Here is a 19,865-nt window from a genome sequence, read left to right as displayed (position 1 = left end):
GCAGCCGTTTGCATCTACTATGGGAGTGGGGTAGTTATTTAATTTCAAGAAGTTGCGTGTAGTTCATTCTAAATCATCAGGAATTTATACCCTAGTAACTGTGAAGCAAATTTTTAAAAAAGGGGTGAGTTATTCTACATTTCTAAGCAATTAACATGAATTCACTTGTAATCATGAACCAACAATAAAAATAAAACCAATATTATGAACCAAAATTTAATGCATTGACCTGTAATATACAATGGTATCTAAAAATGATCATTTTCAAGTTTTCTCAGTTACAACATGAGGCACAGATGAGAATGCCTGTACGTGATTACATGCTGACATTTGCCAGGATTGCTAAGTCATTTGCAGTCACATAAAATGCCAAGTAAAAGCAATGATGGGTGGGGCTCATAAAATTCTCCCTTTATCATTTATCACATATTTCACCTGCAGTGAAGGAATTAAGTCTTCATTAAAGATATAAAAGAAGAACTTGTTTGTGTGTGTTGGCCCTGTAAATAAGGTACACCCTTATTCTAGTTTATGTTCTACAGTCTAAGCTTTGTAATTTCAATGTATAATTCTAATTATGTATTAGTGATTGTTATTTATAGAGTTAGGATCTTTCCTGGTGGGTTTTCCCTTGTTTTTAGGATAAAGTCAAAGACACTATGGTTAGTATTTTATAATATTTACACATATAATACAACATATTATATCACATATGATGGTACACATATAATAAGTACACATATAGAGAGCACTTACATTTCTCTAACTTTTAAGCCCTAAGTCTTGGCTGACCTATCAATATAGATCCATTCTTAAATTAGTTTTTTATAACCATCATTGCAGGCACAGAGCATCTAATTATTTATTGTTACTTTGTTTGGTCCTGTTTAATAGAAGTTTCCTGACTTGTGCTCATAATGGGCAATTATGTGTCTTGAATTGATGAGGCTTTGCCTATAATCATTCATTTATTTATTCAGCAATTTTTAGCTCCTTTTGTCACCAGACCGGTTGTAAGCTGAGGTGGCCCTGCCTTGGCACAGTCTGGGACCTTGAGACACTTGACTTAGGCAGAAAAGAATTCAAAAACCAGTTTGAGTTGGAAGAAAAGCAAGTTTTATTTACGTAGAACTCAGGTTCCTGGGACAGGGTCAAAGGTTGAGCCTGGGACTGGCTGTCCCAGAGTGGGTGCCGGTGAGCGCATGAGACGGGGTCAGTTCTTGGGATCTTATGTGTTTATAAGGGTGGGTTGTTTTTGAACTTGGTGGCACCAAATTCTGACTCTGTCTTCTAATTGGGAGGAGGGTCTTGTTCCTAAAATGGTTTGCTCTGGACGGGTCATGGCATTTGCCCACCCCCATTCCTCTTCTACTTGTGGTACAAGTTTTCCTTATAATGATGCCATTTTCTTTTATTTTCATTTTCTTAAATTGGGTTACACTGGTTAACAAAATTTTACAGGTTTCAGGCGTACAATGGTCCAGCACATCATCTGTGCATTGCATTGTGTGTTCACCACCCCAAGTCGAGTCTCCTACATCACCATTTCCCCCCTTTACCTTCTTGCTGGTCAATGTTTCTTTCACCTTGGATCCATCTGTTTGCAGCCAGTCCTTGTTGTTCCACCAAAGGAGTTTTTCCTGCTGTAACTGTTGCCCTCTGGTCATGCTTGGAGGTGGGGGCTCTGATGAGAGAAGCTAGGGGCTTATCTGCCTGTGCTGTCTCACCAGCTTCCTCATTCTGCCTGTTAGTTTTCCCTAATCCTTCCTATCTTGCCTCACTTTCACAGCCCAAGAAGTGAAAAACAACTTTAGTTTTTCACTTTATCTTCCAAATTGTCATAGTCGTTTTGTAAGGGGAAGGGCATCTGCCAGAAATGGGGGAAGGGTTGGGAAGTGCCAAGGACAGCAGAGCAAAGCATATATGACTACTTCCACTACACGAGGGATTCTGGGGGCATTCTTTAAAAGCAGAGTGTGTGGAAACACCACTCGATTTGCAGTCCCCTCCCCTGATGGCCCAGTCATCCCCCAGGGGCGCAGGTGTCCAGGCTGGCAGGAGAAGGAGATCATGTGGTCCAGGGACATTCTCAGCACCCTTTCACCAGCGCTACAGAGCGTGCCTGGAGTGCAGGGGGCACTAGAGAGGGGAGGAAGCCCAGGTTGGTGGGCTCTGGGTGCTGTGCAACTGGGCAGCAAGCCCCACTCCCTCCCCTGCAAGGGAAGCTGCACCTGGCAGCCTCCGGAGTGCTGCCCACACGTGCTCCTCCAGCACAGGTCCAGTGAGCAGAGGAGCTGCCATTGCTGTTCCACCTGCTACAGCCCGGGCAGGGCCTTGGACCCACCGCACAGACATGCGGGAAGGTGCTTAGCCAGTTGGTGCTTTGTGCTTTGGCCGGCTCTGGAAGCCATGTGGCTAGGTGGCTGGCGCCGACCTGCATGACAGTACAACTGAACATTTGCTGCATTGGTCAGCAGTTGCCCCAGCAGGGTCTGGAAGCTGCCTGGCTAGGATCCCAGCTGCACTGGTAAGATGACACAGAAGAGACAGGGAGCAAGGGCTGCACCAATGGGCAGAAGCTGAAGGAGCAGCTTGAATGGGCTCCAAGGGACACCTGGAGCAGACCACAATCAGAAGCATGTTTCAGCCACCTGTATTTTCCCAAGGATGGCACTTTTAATGGGAAAGGGAATTCCAGGTGTGGGCTAGGACCCTTCTGGCCTGGCAGCAAGTGGCAGTGGCAGGTGGCAGTGTTATTTTTCTTTGGAGATATATATATATATATATAAGGAATGGGTTTTGGGGCAGAAACCTTCTTTATTTCAAATTGTATGGTCATTAAATAAAAGTTTACTTTTCCTTTCTGTTTCCAAAGTTTTGCCTGTGTGGTGGCGAGTGGTGGAACTTCCGCTGGCCAGGTTCAGTAACAATTTCCCATGTTTTCCTCTATTAAAATCGAGGTTTGTTGCAAATCCACTTCATGTCATCAAATCCCCTGGAACTATTGACTCCATCAGCATTCAGAAAAGCAAAATATCCATTCCCACTAATTTCAAACCTAAACAAGGAATAACCAAAATCAGCTTGGAAACCATTTTCAGCTGTAATCAAAAGTAAAATTAAAAATAGAGTGATTTGAAATGTTTGACACACAATACTGAGCTCAGTACTCACCCATCACCATATGCCACACAAACATATCTGGTACTTTCAAGGACTGGAAGACTGAATGGAGGTATTTATTATTAGCGTAATGTGTAACCTTATCCAGCACAATAGGAAGAAAGATTGATTTAGACAGGCATGGATAAATCAGTGATGCCATTATATCTCCATATCTATATACATTCGTCTATATCTACTTTTATCTATCTATCTACCTGCAGTTGCTAAATCCATAGAGCTCTGGAATTTTTTAAAAATCAGTTTTCTCAGACTCATAGATACAGAGCATAGACTGATGGTTGACAAGGGCCGGAGGTGTGGGTGAAAAAGGTGAAAGGATTAAAGATACAAACTGGTAGTTACACAATAGTCACAGAGCTGTAAATTCTAGCGTAGGGAACATAGTCAATGATACTGTAATAACTATGTATGGGTCCCCGTGGGTACTGGAAATATCGCGGGCCCATTCAGTAAAGCACATGGGTGTTTATCCACTGTGCTGTACATCTAAAACTAATACAGAATAACACTAAAAATAAACTGTAACTGAAGAGTATAAATAAATAAATAAATAAATAAATAAATAAATAAATAACAGCAGTTCCCTGGTGTATTTTTAGCCAGTGTTCCTTTATGAAAGTAATAAGATTTATATTTATTTAGATGCTTTTGCAGCATACTCAGATAAAGACTAAAAAGACTACTTATAATATTGTTTTTATAATTTGTTCTGATTACTGAAATTTTCCTTTTTTCCAATAAACATAATTTTTCCTATTGTATATGTTTCAATATTTATTTAATTTTTATCGAGCACAATGAAACATTAAGGCAGGAATACATGTATATAAAAGGAAAGTAGTACAGTTCTTGCAGGTAAATGGCATGTAAGTGAGGAAACTACATTCACTCAAGAAACTCTTACCTAAATAAATAAGATTGATTTTGATGGACATTTGGAAACTTAAAGACAACTATATGTTCTCTAGTTAAAGAAGAGAGATCTTGTATAAATTCAGGTAGTTAGAAAAAGTACAAGAAGTGTTTGTCCTTTGGCTTGAAATTGACAAAATAGTTGAATTTGAATGAACAATATGAGTGCTGATTACCAAAGCTTGACAATGAAAAAATAAAATAGGATACAAATGAAAATAAAATGGAAAATTTCACTGTGTTATTTCGCAAGATAGAAGGAAGATGATGGGTTGTTCCGTAGTATGTTTCAGTGTGAAAAGGCACGTGTCACAGCTCAGAAAGGTTAAATTTCTTTCACAACCAGAATAAATCTTCCCCACTACATTTGAAACTCACCAGGAATTGAATGTTTTGCCATTTGTCCATTTCCAAGGCTCTCCTTGTTTTCTGCTCAGCCCAATCCAGTGCTTAAACGTTCCTGTGTGCTTTTTCAAAAATTCCTTTCAAAAAATCACAGCATGTTCTATTTAATAGTTTAGAGCACATTGCTAAACAGGCTTCTCATCCCAGTCAGATTTTATGATTTACATATTAATTTGCATGCCCCAATGCTTCTATAACAACAAACATCACACATGTTCAGCTTAGTTTTACCTGGAAGATTTTTACTTTGCTCTTTTACTTCTTACACTCTCTGAGCTGCCCTGACTTGAATTATCTTTAAAGGTAACCACAATGTCTCCACTGGAAAACTGATGAGAACATTTGACATCTTATCCTTCTAGTTGTAACATATAAACTGTCAGTATGTTTTAGTCACAGAGTGAATGACAAAGTCAATACACAAATATGATATTATATCCATCTGGGTGGCAAAATCAGGAGCCAAGCAGTTTTTATAGGAACTAGCACAGCATGCTTTTAAAGGTGATAGAGAACTAATGGTCATATTTTGTTCTGGGCACAGCTTTGCTCTCAAAATCATGGAAGTGCAGTTTTTTGGGGGGGAGGATTTAATTGAAAGTGTAAATGTTGTTAAAATATCAAAACTCAGTGATGAACTACTTTGACTAGATATTAGAATAAGAATGGCATCATTTTTGTGTTTTCTCCTAGAATCAGAAATCAATCTAACTTCTGAATATCATTTATTGCAACACAAGATACTGAGTGATGAGTATGGTCTCTCCTCTATGGGATCCTCACTATTGGACCACAGACCTGCCGGTCAGCTTTTCTTTACAAAGAAACAAACTTTCTCGGTTATCTTGACCCATGGAGTCCAGGTCCCTGTTTCTTTGCCCTCTCTCACTTATTCCATTCATTGTCTTACTTTCTTCAAACTGTATGGATTTTGTCTGCATTCTCATTTCCAAATTCCAAGAACCATATCTTTTCTTCATTTCAATTTTCCCAGACTATCCTTGAGAGAACACAATTGTGAAGATATTAAAAACAATCTATTTAATAATTTAAGGATATTGAACAAAGACTTTTAGCTATACGAACAATATGCATTGTGATTAAGGACATACCATCACAAGCTAACTTCCTTGCGTTCAAATCCCTATTCAACAAGCTATGGCTGTGTGACAATGGCTGGGTTACACAACATCTCTGTGCTTCACTTTCCTCACCTTTAGCAGAGGGATATTTGAATACCTGCTTCATGGGCATTTGGTTGAAGATTACATGAGTTTTTATAGTGTCAGTGCTTAAAACAAAGTCTGACTTACATTACTGAGTATTAATTTTTGGCATTTTTATTCTCTTCTTGTACAAACTTAAGCTCTAAAGTAATTGAAAATTTTCCTTTTTCTTACCAGATCTTGATGTGTATCAATCTGAGCAAGTTCTGATCTTTGTGAACTGCAAAATGTTTTACTGGCTGTCCAGTTTCTGGTATCATCAGAAAAATAGAAACACTTGTATCTGACTTCAATCCATTTTCCTGGACATTTTATAGTTTGGGGATTATTTATAGTTTGCGGGTTTCTTGAAGGCAGTATCATGAGTACTAGAAAAAAAGAGAAAGAAGTGATCAAATTTTAAAAAAGTTAAAATGTGTTTCTACTCATTCTGGTGAATCAATTTTACTTTTTATTCCCATGGTTTGAAGCCTGTAAAATTAACTCCATTCATGCGATGGTGAATGAATTCAATTCCTCTGTCTACAAAGAAGACATTTAGTGGCCACGTAGTCTATACTTTAGCCTCTTTTCCTGGCTTCCATTTTAAGAAATGGAACCACTAGCCTCTCATGGTCTCTATTGGCATCCTACCAAAAAGAATGTATAAAATTTAGCAATCGAGGAAGAAATCTAGAGACCCGAATATAATTTAAGCCACAAGGACTTAGGCAACAAATGAAGGCTTCGTTTTACCATGAAGAAGTGAAAAAGTCATAGACAAAAGAGGATACAAAAGCTACAGAAGTGAAACTCACCGTAAGTTATAACAAGTCATTGAAATATGAGTTAGTGAAACATCTGTCCTACTTCAACAATATTCAGTGCCAAAGGAACTGGAGTAATAATGAATATATGTACACTGTTTTGAGAATTTACTCTTTCAGGTTTTTAGTTAGGTTTTGAGTAATGAGAATAAGATAAAGTCCCTGCCCTGCAAATGTTTGAATATGTTAATGTGGCCAAGAAAGATCAAAGTAGCCCTGAGTGGTGTGGCTCGGTGTGTTGAGTATCATCCTGCAAACCAAAAGGTCACTGGTTCAATTCCTGGTCAGGGCACATGCCTGGTGTGTGGGCCAGGTCCCTGGATGGGGGCGTGTGAAAGGTAATCAAAGGTTTCTCTTTCACATCGATCTTTCTCTCCCTCTCTTTTTACCTCCTTTCCCCCTCTCTAAAAATAAATAAATAAAATCTTCTAAAAAAGAGCCAAGTAAATGTTCGAATGTAGGGCTAACTCCAAAGCTTTCTTGCCTCACTCTGCAATGTTTGTTTGTTTATTTATTTTTGTAATACTCAGAAGTGGATCCAGGCTACTACTCATGAGTAATAAAATATATTGTTTCAACACTTTTAAAAATTAAATTAATCAATGTATATAAAGACTCCTTATAGGACCCTTCTCTACAAATGTTTAAACTGCAGATATTTAAATATTGATAACACTGAGCTCCTAGGATTCCATAGTGACAGAGGAGATTGAGCAAAAAGTACATCCAATACTCTTGCAAATGACAAAGGAAACAAGAATCAAGAGTATAAAGTGTTACTTTAAGTGCTAACTCAAGTGCTAAATTAAGCAAAGCATGCATATGGACAATCAAGTACCGAAGACTATTATGCCCTAGCTCAGGAATTAAAATTGAGCTTTGAATTTTTTCCACAAAATGAATCCATAACATCCAGGAGAAAATGAACTTATTTTTTACAAATCTACTCCAACAGAAAATCTTGCAAAATATCACTTATTATTTTTTTCTTTTATCAAAATAGGATAGAAATAAACAAATATTTCATATAACCACTATTAGTAATACTACTTACTCTTGATCTAAAAGAAATAAGAGTAAAGACATACCATAAGCCCAGAAATAAACTCAAGTCTATACGGTCAATTAATATTTGACAAAGGAGGCAGGAGCATAAAATGGAGCAAAAACAGCCTCTTCAACAGATGGTGTTGGGAGATCTGGACAGCTATGTGCAAAAAAATGAAACTCGATCACCAACTTACGCCATACACGAAAATAAACTCAAGATGGATAAAAGACTTAAATATAAGTCGTAACACCATAAAAGTCCTTGAGGAAAGCATTGGCAGGAAAATCTCAGACATTCCACGCAGCAACATCCTCACAGACACATCCCCTAAAGCAAGGGACATAAAGGAAAGAATAAACAAATGGGACCTCATCAAAATAAAAAGCTTCTGCATGGCTAAAGAAAACAGCACCAAATTACAAAGAGAACCAACAGTATGGGAAAACATATTTGCCAATGATACCTCAGACAAGGGCCTGATCTCCAAAATATATAAAGAACTCACACGACTCCACTCCAGGAAGACAAACAACCCAATTAAAAAATGGGCAAAGGACTTGAACAGACACTTCTCCAAGGAAGACATACAGAGGGCCCAGAGACATATGAAAAGATGCTCAGCATCACTAGCCATCAGAGAGATGCAAATCAAAACCACAATGAGGTATCACCTCACACCAGTCAGAGTGGCCAACATAAACAAATCCACAAACAAATGTTGGAGAGGATGCAGAGAAAAGGGAACCCTAGTGCACTGTTGGTGGGAATGCAGACTGGTGAGGCCACTGTGGAAAACAATATGGAATTTCCTCAGAAAACTAAAAATGGAACTGCCCTTTGACCCAGCAATTCCGCTGCTGGGATTATACCCTAAGAACACTGAAACACCAATCCAAAAGAACCTGTGCACCCCAATGTTCATAGCCGCACGATTTACAATAGCCAAGTACTGGAAGCAACCTAAGTGCCCATCAGCAAACGAGTGGATCCAAAACCTATAGTATATTTACACAATGGAATTCTATGCAGCAGAGAGAAAGAAGGAGCTTATACCCTTTGCAACAGCATGGATGAAACTGGAGAGCATTATGCTAAATGAAATAAGCCAGGAGGTGAGGGACAAATACATAATCAATAGAAGAAAAAAGCAAACAAAATATAACCAGAGACATTGAAGTTAAGAACAATCTAACAATAGCCAGGGCAGGGGTGGGGGTGGGGGTGGGGGCGGGGACAGTGGGAAGAGGGGATTATAGGAACTACTATAAAGGACACATGGACAAAACCAAGGGGGAGGGTGGAGGTGGGGGAGGGAGGTGGGTTCACCTGGGGTGGGGTGGAGGGATGGGGAGAAAAGGCATACAACTGTAGTTGAATAACAATAATAAAAAAAAAAAGACATACTGTAATTATAGAGGGAGTGTTACATGGTGGTTAAAATATCAGGAATTACATAAGACTCACAATTCTGGCTCTGGAAGTTATTTGTGAGATGCAACTTATTCACTCCAACCTCTATTTCTCTGACTGTAAGTGGATTTCATAATTATACCTATTCCATAGTCTTGTAAGTATTAAATATAATGTATTGGCATTAGGCTCTTTAACTCACACAAAGTACTCTCAAGTAAAAAAAATACTTATTGATTTTGCTATCTTGTTATCATCTGAGAACTTATAATTATTTTACTCCAAGATCAAGAACTCCTATGAAGTTGAGAAGATGACTATAAAACCTGCTGAACTGATAGGAACCCAAGGAATAATCTGTACAAACCTATTTACTACTCCAGAACTGAGAGATTCCACATAGAGCTTGAGATATAAATGTTTGCGCTTGCTAACCATAAATAACCATTGAAAGTTTATGAATTAATTCACTCACCTATTATTATAAATACCACTGGAATAATAATAAAAATGATGAGTGTAAAAGTCACCCAGTTGCTTTTTGACTTGTGAGCTGCAAAATAAAACATTTATAATAAAATTTCCAAAGAAAATGATGGGATATTTATTATTCATTTATTCTTCCATAACAATCACTCAAGAAACTCTGATTATAAGCATCTATCTCTTAAAGTTATAAAAGATACAATGGCCTCACAAAGCACAAAGAAGGTAAGTGGTAACGATTGGTATAAGTGTCATCAGAAGGTCTGTGATTGGCCCTGGCCAGTACGGCTCAGTTGGTTAGAGTGTCATCCCGCAACCTAAGTGTTGTGGGTTCCATTCTCGGTCAGGGCACGTACCTGGGTTGCAGGTATGGTCCTTGGTCCAGGCGTGTCCAGTCCCTGGTCCAAGTGTATCCGATCCCTGGTCCAGGAGCATAGGGGAGGCAACCAACTGATATTTCTCTCTCATATAGATGTTTCTCTCTCTCCCTTCCTCTCTCTCTGCAAACAATGAAAAAAAAATGTCCTCAGGTGAGGATAAAAAGTTTTGTTTAAAAAAGGACTATGATCAGACAAATGGCTATAACAGATACATCAATTTATAGAAACAGAAGATAAGGAAAAAGGGAAAGTAGTAAGATCATATGAAAGAAGAATGTAAGTATAGGATAAAATTGTTTTCTTTATACTGTAAGCAATAGGGGAAAAAGCTTAATGTGTTTGAGCAAGAGGATGCCAATAAAAGCAGTATTTGGTGGTGAGGAATGATTTAGAAAGGAGATGGGATTTGGTACTCATGGAAATGTTAGGAGGTTAGGAACAAACAGTAATAATTTTACTACTAACTAAGATAATCTTTTCTGATACATTATTAGAAGATGTAGAAACAATCTAGGAAGAATATGTGTGTATAATATGTACACACACAAACATATTTAAATATCAGAAGAAAAATATTTGAAGAAAAAATAAAAAGGAGCATAGCAGACCTAGTGAGTGAAAGCTGAGAAAAGTTACTAGGTTTTGTAGGGGAGGAAAATCTTTACCTTTACCCATTTTTCTTAGATTTTCAGCTGGTATGAACAAGAAACAGACTGGCAAGAGTAAAACAGTTCATTAACAGGTGTGGGACACATTACCACACCTGAGAGAAACCTAAGGAAAAGGAACTCAAAGCAGTACCTTAGAACTGTGGCTTACACAGCATTTTCAACAAAAATAAATACATAAGTCTGTAGAGGAATGCCAGGACAAAGAAAAAGCGGTTCCAGGCTTCCAAAGGTGGCAACTCCAGGAAGGTAATTTTTCAGGAGAGAACTAAATAGAGTAACATGTACTGTCCTTTGGCTGATAAAAGTATGACTCCAATAAAGGGAAAATTTATATTCTGTCTTTAGGCAGAAAAGGAGGGATAGGGTAGGGCAAGTTTCTCCTGCATTTACTGCTTGCTAATAACCTCCAGCTCAAAATAATTCTTACGACAAAAAGCATACATTGGATGACATATTCTGGTTTCCTTCCATTTTATGATCACACTAAAAGGGAAAAGGGTTCTTATGGAAGAAATATTTCTGCAATATTTTCAGACAATTTGTTTATATAAAAAGGAGTAACAACAGAGGCAACTTTAATTCCTTTACTTTTCTTGTATCACTCCTTACAACTGCTAATGCTATGCTATGTTACATAGTACCAGTGAGCAATCGCCTATTGTTTGCTGTTAATCTTTAAAAAATCTGCGCAAAATTTCATTACTAAACAACATAAAATGCTGTATAAAGTTAACATAAAACATTAGCAATTTAAGGAAGTATTCTCTTATTCTTAGTTTCCTAAGAGGGCTTATCTTAGACACTGAATGTTACCAAATGCTTTATATGTATTTATTGAATAATCATGTGGTTTTACTTTTTAAGTCTATTAATGAGGTAGCACTAGATAATGGGGCAACATTGGGTATATGAGACATTTTGGACAAAGGAGAAAGGAACAGGGTATTAGATATTAGAAATGACAATAGACATTTACAGGTAGTTAAGAAAGAGCAGAAAGCACAAGGCAGGAAAGTCCTTCCTAGGAAACGTCCTAGAAACAATGAGACACAGGTGGGTAACTAGCTAACCTGCCTGAAGCCCTCTTGTTTATTACAATTAATTAAAATTAGGCTAAAACGACATCCTAAACTCTCCTTCCTGAAGTAGGTTTCTCTGTCTGAATCTCTTCGGCAAGAAGGTAAGGAGGGTCAGAGCTTCTTTCTGTTTTTTGTTTCTTAATAAACAGCTTAAGATCAATATCCCCAAAAGCAGCTTTAGAGTTGCAGAATTTTGTTCCTTTCGACAACATAGTAATTAGGCATTTATATATCTCAGGAAGTGATCACCCCGATTTTTAAATATTTCTCATGGTTTCTCAAAGGGTGGGGGTTTGGGTGTTAAGAGGGAGGGAGATTAAGAAGTACAAACCTCCAGTTATAAAGTAACAACGCGTAGCACGGGAACAGCGTCAACAACACACAATAACTGTGCGCGGTGGCAGACGGTCACTAGACTCATCGTGGTGATCACTTTGTAAGGCATATAAATGTTGGAGCAGTGTGTTGTATACCTGAAACTAACATAATGTTGTAACAAGAGTATGTTAGCTATAATTTAAACAAATTTTAAATGATGGTTTAAAAAGAGGAGAATGTGGGAGATAGACTCCCATGCAGGCAGAAAGGTCACATCGACATGACGATGACCATCTACAAGCCGAGGAGAGTGGCTGGACCCCACCCCTCCTTTCTTCACAGCCGTCACTCGGAACCGATCTTACCAACACCTTAGTTTCAGACACCTGGCTTCCAAAACTGTGACAAAATAAACATATGACGTTTAAACTACCCAGTTTGTCATGCTTTGTTGTGGCATTTGCAGTAAACTAAAATACCAAGGGGTTTATAAACTAAGATAAAATAGATTTTTGAAAGGTTTTATTCCTCTATATCTAATGAGAAAAACGAAATAATTGAAATAAATATTACAGATAATGAAATGGTAGTGTCAGAGCAGGCAGTTGGTTATTCACCACAGAGAAGGGAGCAGACAAGGCCTGATTAGGTTGAGAAACAGCAGTTTCACACTCACCTGGGGGAGTAACTGGCATTGTTCCGGACTACAACCTACTTAGCCAACTTGGCAGGAAAGGCAACCTTACAGCCCCCCGGGGGTAACGCGAATAGCTGCTCCGGATTACCTGGGAGAGAAAGAAAAAGTTACCTGGAATACCTCCCGCTGAGCGCATGCACAGTAGAAGCCCCAAAAGATGACTCAGAACTATGAGGCATGAGCAGTAGGAGCCAAAACAGCGATTATGAAAAGGGGAAGGGCACTAACCTGGGAAAGTCTAGGAAACAGGTTGGAGAGAGGGAGGGCGCCAGCACAGACCCAGGACAAGTCAAGCAGGAGATCGGATAGTTTGAAAGAAAGTCTTCTCCTTCCGCAAACCCAGGGAAATGCGTGCGTGCAGTCTTAGCAAGGACCCTGCAGCCACCGCTCTCTGCCTCTCCCAGAGTGTAGATCCCGTGTCACTTTGCACTCCAATCTTGCCACTATCGCTGAACTCTTCTTCTGCCAGTGTCCCTAAACTGCTTTTCCTGTGACACCACAGCCTCTGGTAACAGGTAATGCATGTACTCTACATCTTGCTCCAAAAAATCTGCAAGAGAGGGCATGTGCTTGATTATTTAGATGTATCTTTATTCGTGTTTGCCAGATGAGATATTTCTACCCATCCTGGGGCTGGGCAGGCTGAGACAGGGAAAACATTCTTCGTTACAGGATGGGGCAAACTGTGGCCACCAACTTTTTTTTCTTTTCTATAAAAGCACATTGAAACATTTATATTGGGATATAATACACATACCATAAAATTTACACCAAATGTCTTCGTATGCCCAAGCTTGTGTCCTCTCTTGCACATATAATACTCTACATTTCTCCTAAATCTTTTGTTACTTTACAGAAATGCTTCCCCCCACCTCACTTACTTTAGTAGTTTTCCTCCGTAAGTAAATAAGACAGCATTCTTAAGCTGTCCTGTGTTTTGTTTTGTTTTTTAAATTTTTTCTCCCTTATTCTCACTCACCCAGTGAAACTTACTGCCGTGCCTGCTGTCACGTAGATCTGGGATGATCATGGCAAATGTGATAAACCATAGAGAGTGTGAATAAATTCATACTTGCTTTGGTAAGAGATAAAACTAGACAGACTTGTTTAGGGAAAGGAAAGAAAAATTAACTCATCCATAAAAAGAGTATCATGAAATTAGCAAAATATTTTTATCCTCAGACAAGAAAAAACATGTTACATTGCATACTGAGCGCTACCACACGGAGTGTAGAATTCATATTATTATAGCACTCCATACTGTTTCTTGGAATTATCCCATTTCTCATTTTTATAGAAAATGTGTACACAAATCATAAATAATAATCACATATACATATTCACTCTGAACAGGTTTGAATGAATTTATTGTGTGACCTTCAGAAAGTTGCCTAAATTCTCTGTTGCTCATTTTTTTTTCTGTATTATTGAGAGCAAAACTGTCCTTCCCTTGTAGGAATGTTACAATGATAGAATAAGATACTACATGGAAAATGCTTAGAATGATGATGCCTGGCATTTATGTCAAATGTATCTCCATCTGCTTGCCTGTCTGTCTGTCTATCCACATAATCAGGGACATTTTATCACTTTAAAATCTGTTTATGAATTACAGCATATATGTGAGCTAAAATAGAGCTATACATCCCTCACAGATCATTTTGTTATGAAGTTGTGTTATGTTTTTAAAAAATTTATATTTTCTATTCAGAAATTAGACCACTGATCCACCCTCCTGGTGAGAGTCAGCATTTCTCTCTGGATTTGAAAATGTATAAACATGCCCAGATCTGACAAACAAAACTCTGTGCAGACTTTGTGCTTGCTGTGTGTGCAGAGCCGTCCATCCATTTATTTCTGTAAAATTATATACAAAGAATCGTGAACATCCCCCAAGTTTTGCTCAATAACTGTAAAGGCCTGGATACCATCAGTATGGCTGGTCTATGCCTTGTGAACTTTTGGAAAGAGACACTTTTGGAATCAGATGACCTGATACTAATCTTGGGTCTATAATCTGCTAGTTTTGGGTTTTGTTTTTTTTTTTGACTTCTGGAAAGTTACATGAATTCTATTTATTCAATATTCTTCATTGCTCTTGCAGAAATACGTAACTTTCCCATTCTATTTGGAAGGCTCTTAAATGAGATGACATAGAATGTACACTGGAAACAGAAAGGGCTTTGTGGGACTTCAGTAAACTTTAGAAACTTTTCTCCTTCTCATGCTCTCTTATAATCTCTCATACCCATCTATTAAAGCACCCTGCGTTTTGCGTCACAATTACTGTTTTTGTTGTTTGTTTTTCCCCCGAGCCTGACAGAGGCAATTGAATACTCACATTGTGTTCCTAGAACCTGGTGGCTTGTCAGAATGCTGTGAGTGTTTCGGTTACCCTTCAAAAATATGGATCATTTGGTCCAATCCAGTTTCTGAAATAACATCAAACCAGACTCCCCACTCTAACTTCAGGGAAGAATAGTCATGGAATGTCCAGAAACAAAGATGTTTCAGGTATTTTCTACATTCCAGATTCTCAATAAGCATTGATTTAATACATATATCAAAACTTCTTCATGAGTACATTATTTTTTCTTCAGTAATCCATACATGCAATTTTGCTTTTACTCCTATCTGTGGAATTTAAATATGTTTAACCTGCTTGTGGTTTTTCTTGGCTGATTTTGCAGGTCTTTTGCTCTGTGCTTTATTATTGGTTAGTGGTGATCTGATGCAATGCTGTCTGGGTCGGGCTCGTCCTGAAACAGAAACTTACCAGCCTTTTATGACAAAATGCACCAACAGGAAGACCGTATTTTATTAACTGGCAGGGTATCTAAAAGACTGACAACTTGTTTTGCTTTATTTTTTTGAAAGTTTTGTTTCAAAAAATTGTCAATGAAATAAAAATGTGTTTAAAATAAAATAAACAATCAAAAATAGAATGAAAAATGAAGTCATGATATTCTTCTTAGTTTTTCTAGTGATTAATAAAGTAACTACACTTAAGTTAGTCTTTATATATTAACTGTTAAAATTCCTTATTGATAAGAGAGGATGAGTGGAGACACCAACCCTTCTTCTCCTTATCCAATTCCGCACAATTTATATACACATGTGTATATATATATATATATATATATATACATATATACATATATGTATGTGTATATATATATGTATATATATATATATATATATATATATTCCAAATGGTCACCTCTATAATTTTAAACAGTACACTTAAAGTCTAATTCTTGCTTTATACAGAAAGCGTATCTTGATTTCCTGCTTAATTAAAAAAAAAAGAAGTAAGACATTTCCCTTCAATACTCTTATGCTCTTTTTACATATTTTTAAAGTCATGGTCATGGAGTTATATTTATCTGTGTAGAATAGAATATAAAATTATGATAATTTAAATTATTAACATGAATATTTAAACACAGGAGATGTGAGCCTCAATTTGTATTCTGGCTTCAGGCTCTGTAAATTTTAAAAGAAGATATATATAATCACATATATTTCAGAATATTAAATGAAATAAATAAATAAATAAATGAAATTATATATGCTCACAGAGGTGTATATATTTTTATTATTCAAATGTTAACATATGCACATCATTTTGTACCTCATTTTGTAACAATGTACCTTAATGATTTCTCATATAACACATATCTAACAGCTACAAGTTTTTCTGTCTGTGTAAAATATTATATTTTACCTGGCCGTCGGCAAGAATTCACTTGCTTTATGCCATTATAGTTTCTGCCTTTCCTAAAATTTCATATTGGTGGAATAATACGTAGTGTTTGTGTCTGGCTTATTTCACTTTTAATACTGTTTTTGAAATCAATCCAAGTTGTGCATATAAGTACAAGTGCATTCTATTTTCTTACTGACTAGTATTCTCATTTTTTAAAAATTTTGTTGTTGTTCAGGTCCAGTTCTCTGCCTTCCCCCCCATTTATATCACATATTGTCTACCAATCACCTGCTGATAGACTTCTATTTTCTGTGTTTGACTACTATGAATCTGCTTTGCATGTTTCATAACAAGTCTTTCCATGGGCATATGTTTTATTTCTCTCGGATAAATTCTCAAAAATGGGATTTCTGCGTCCTAAGGCAAGTGTGTATTCATACTGTCAAACTCGTTTCCAAAATGGGCATATAATTTTCAGTTCCTGGTAGCAATGGGCGTAATTTTCAGATGCTGCACAACTCTACGACACTTTCGTTAGACTCTTTTTTAGCTATTTTAATAGAAGTATATTGATTTCACATATAGTTTTAGTTTACATTTCTCTAATGACTAATTGTGTTAAGCATCTTTTATGTTCTTATTTGTCATTTGGATAGCTCCTTTGATGAACCGTTTAATACTTTGCCCATTTTTAATTGGGTTATTAGTCTCTTATTTAGTTGTATGAGGTTATTATGTATTTTAGATACAAATACCTCATCCTATATATGTTTTATAAATATTATCTTTCAGCTTGTGGCTTAACTTCTCATTTTCCTCACAGTTTATGTAGAATGATAAAAGTAGTTTATTTTAATAAAGCCAAATTCATCAGTTTGATCATGATGCAAAGTAAAACAGTCCTAATTAATCTCTGAATATTTCTCCCAAGGCCTCCTTTCCAAATCCTTAATGAGTTACACACCCACTCAAGGCTGAGTGGACCACTAATGCTCACTTCATGTTTCATCTTTTTTTATCTCCTTTAGGCAGACTTAATTGAATTTTAGATAAGTAGAGGTATCTTTCCCTCCCTCTTTTTACCATCCAATCTGTTCCACGGAGGCATGCCGACTTATTATCAGTCATGACCAAGAGCACCATTACACCCATAGGCTTACATGCACCAACTGATGTGGTCCAGTGTACGTTGTAAAAACATGTATGCACACATTCATCTCTTGTTTGTTTTTGTACCATCTATAGAGTGTCTAACATGTGCTGGTCATTGCTCTGGGTGCCTGAGAGATATTCATTGACAAAGCAGACAGAGGTCCTTGTCCTCATGCTAGAAAGATTCAAATGTCAGGTTAGTTTGTATGTAAATAAAGATAAAAATCATTTAAAATTTTATTGGTGAACTTAAAGCATATGTTTGATAGGAGGGATAATGTATATGAATTTATAATACATAAAAGGTAGATTTTCTTTAATTACTTTATTTCTTCTATGGGGAAACTCTTTATCTAAGGACAAACGCCTTTTTTGCTGCATATATATTTTTTTTCAACACCACAATTGGCACTACTTATGCCATGCTTAAAAATGAAGGCACACTCTCCACTTCCTTCAATGGTGAACCTGGAACAAAACAAAGAGATTTTTTCACTGAACCTCATGAAAAATAACTAGGCACAGCCTAAAATACATAGTGTAAACTTTGGTGACCATGTTTCTAAATGAACGACGTGGAGAGAATAGAGGGAGTGAAATGAGCTGCTTCTCCCCTCATATCGGTCTTCAAACTCTAACTCGGACTGGGGTGGTGGGAAGGAAGGAGCACTAGGGAACGTTACTGCCTCCACACCCAAGACAATCCTGGAACTTTGTGCTGTTTTAAACATTGTAAATCATTTTGTTGATTATATTCTTCTCTTTATACTTTCAAATAAAAAGTAATAAGTTAATTTTGCTGTTCAAAGGTTATGTAGAGGGAGAGTATAACTGATATTCCAATGACCACTTGTCACACACTAAAAATATTGGTCTGTGGTAAGGCTGAAACAGGTGTCCGCTCGTCCATGCTTTGCAACCATCACCATAGTAAAAAAGGTATTTTGTACTTGAGTGCCTATGATACACATAAATAATTATAAATGAAATACCTAGAAAATTTATACACTCATATTTCAAGTCATATATAAACATAGGAAATTAAATATTCAAAATGAGGAAAAGAAAAATAGAATGGTGAATCATGGTTATATGGTAATTAAAATGTTTTCAGCACTTCCTTTTTGGGGAAATTTGTAGCACTTGGTGTAGTTTTTTCACCTCAAAATTTTATGCTTTTTGTTTTTAAGTCATACATGTGTTTCTGTGCCTGTGCATTCTTTAGTGCCAACTGAGAACTCACTAGCTCTTATTGAATGAATTATGACCCCCCAATATTTATATGTTATAGAGCTAAGCCCCAGTAGCTCCAAGTGTAACTATATGAGAACATGGAGTGTTCACAAATGTGATTAAGTTAAATGATGTCAATTCAATATGACTGATGTCCTTGGAAGAAAAAGAAAATTCAACACAAATACGCATGTCTAGAAAGAAGACCATGTGAAGACACAAAGAGAAAAGATGGCCATTTACAAGCCAAAGAGAGAAGCATTAGAAGAAATCCCAACTGACACCTTGGTCTGGGGCTTCTAATCTCCAGAACTGTTGCCTGAGATCCTAGTCTGTGGTATTACAGTAGCCCAAGCAAACTAATACACCAACTTTAAAGCAACTTAAAGCTCTTTCACTTCTCTCTCAATTTTTAAGTGAACTACATGTAATATATAATATGTTAAGCTGCCAATATTTTCTCTCAAGAAAATACCATGTGTTAGGTATTGTAGCCAGAAAGTTTGTTGTACTTTTTCTCACATTTTCAAAGTTGAAAACGTAATTGTCAACTATATTTTTACCCTGAAGTCATCATGCATTTTCACTCCAAATTCATCATAAACACAATGGGGACCGAAGTTTCTCTAAATGTATGCTGTATCTTTAATCTAGGAAATATCATAAAACACCTTACTACTCTTTTTCTGTCATCTACCTCATATAATACCTGGCAAAGATTGCCATGGATCTAGGACAGAGTCTGTCTATAGTAGGTGTTCCATAAAGGGTAGCTAGTGGCCCCCCTGCAGGGAAAACTCCATCCGTCTTATTTCTTTCTCCTCCCTGAAGTCAGGGAACATTTTAAGTTTTAAGAACAAAAATTCAGTCTAAGGATACAATCATTTCCTCAAGCTAAGAAACATAGAGAAGTTCTCAAATTTTAAATAAAAACCAAGGGGAAGAAACATTTTCTATTTCTCACTTATTCTCTTCCATTTTAGGCCATCAATGGGTAGAGTAAGTGCAGGCTTGAATATACTTCCTAAGACTCCCCTGTCAACGAGAGTCTAAAGCAACATAAAACAAATGGCAAAGTACAAATGGAAAGAGGCAAGGACCAAACTACTTAGACTTTCATTTAGTCTAGGATGAAAGGAATGCC

The 19,865-nt window shown here is 37.1% G+C and overlaps 1 protein-coding gene across 3 annotated transcripts; it reads right to left on the bottom strand.

Annotated features, from left to right (window-relative positions):
- Positions 1-2,547: 2,547 nt before the first annotated feature.
- On the bottom strand, positions 2,548-13,678 carry LOC112321961 (C-type lectin domain family 2 member A). Of its 3 annotated transcripts, none has more exons than XM_053920815.2 (8): positions 13,621-13,678; positions 12,856-13,177; positions 12,607-12,715; positions 9,839-9,982; positions 9,472-9,549; positions 5,904-6,097; positions 4,477-4,580; positions 2,550-3,058 (listed from the first exon to the last, which is right to left on the bottom strand). In XM_053920815.2, the coding sequence occupies exons 3-8, from the start codon at positions 12,623-12,625 to the stop codon at positions 2,950-2,952; spliced, it is 648 nt and encodes a 215-aa protein (XP_053776790.1). In that variant the 5' UTR covers positions 12,626-12,715; positions 12,856-13,177; positions 13,621-13,678; the 3' UTR covers positions 2,550-2,949. The 3 variants fall into 3 exon arrangements, with proteins under 3 accessions (XP_045043030.2, XP_053776790.1, XP_045043029.2); XM_045187094.3 differs by having other exon boundaries at positions 13,607-13,655; XM_045187095.3 differs by lacking the exons at positions 9,472-9,549; positions 12,856-13,177; positions 13,621-13,678 and having other exon boundaries at positions 2,548-3,058; positions 12,607-12,773.
- Between the last annotated feature and the right edge of the window lie 6,187 nt (positions 13,679-19,865).

This window comes from Desmodus rotundus, chromosome 3, assembly GCF_022682495.2.
Source record: "Desmodus rotundus isolate HL8 chromosome 3, HLdesRot8A.1, whole genome shotgun sequence".
Taxonomy (NCBI): domain Eukaryota; kingdom Metazoa; phylum Chordata; class Mammalia; order Chiroptera; family Phyllostomidae; genus Desmodus; species Desmodus rotundus.
This window is presented reverse-complemented; position numbering and strand designations above follow the sequence as displayed.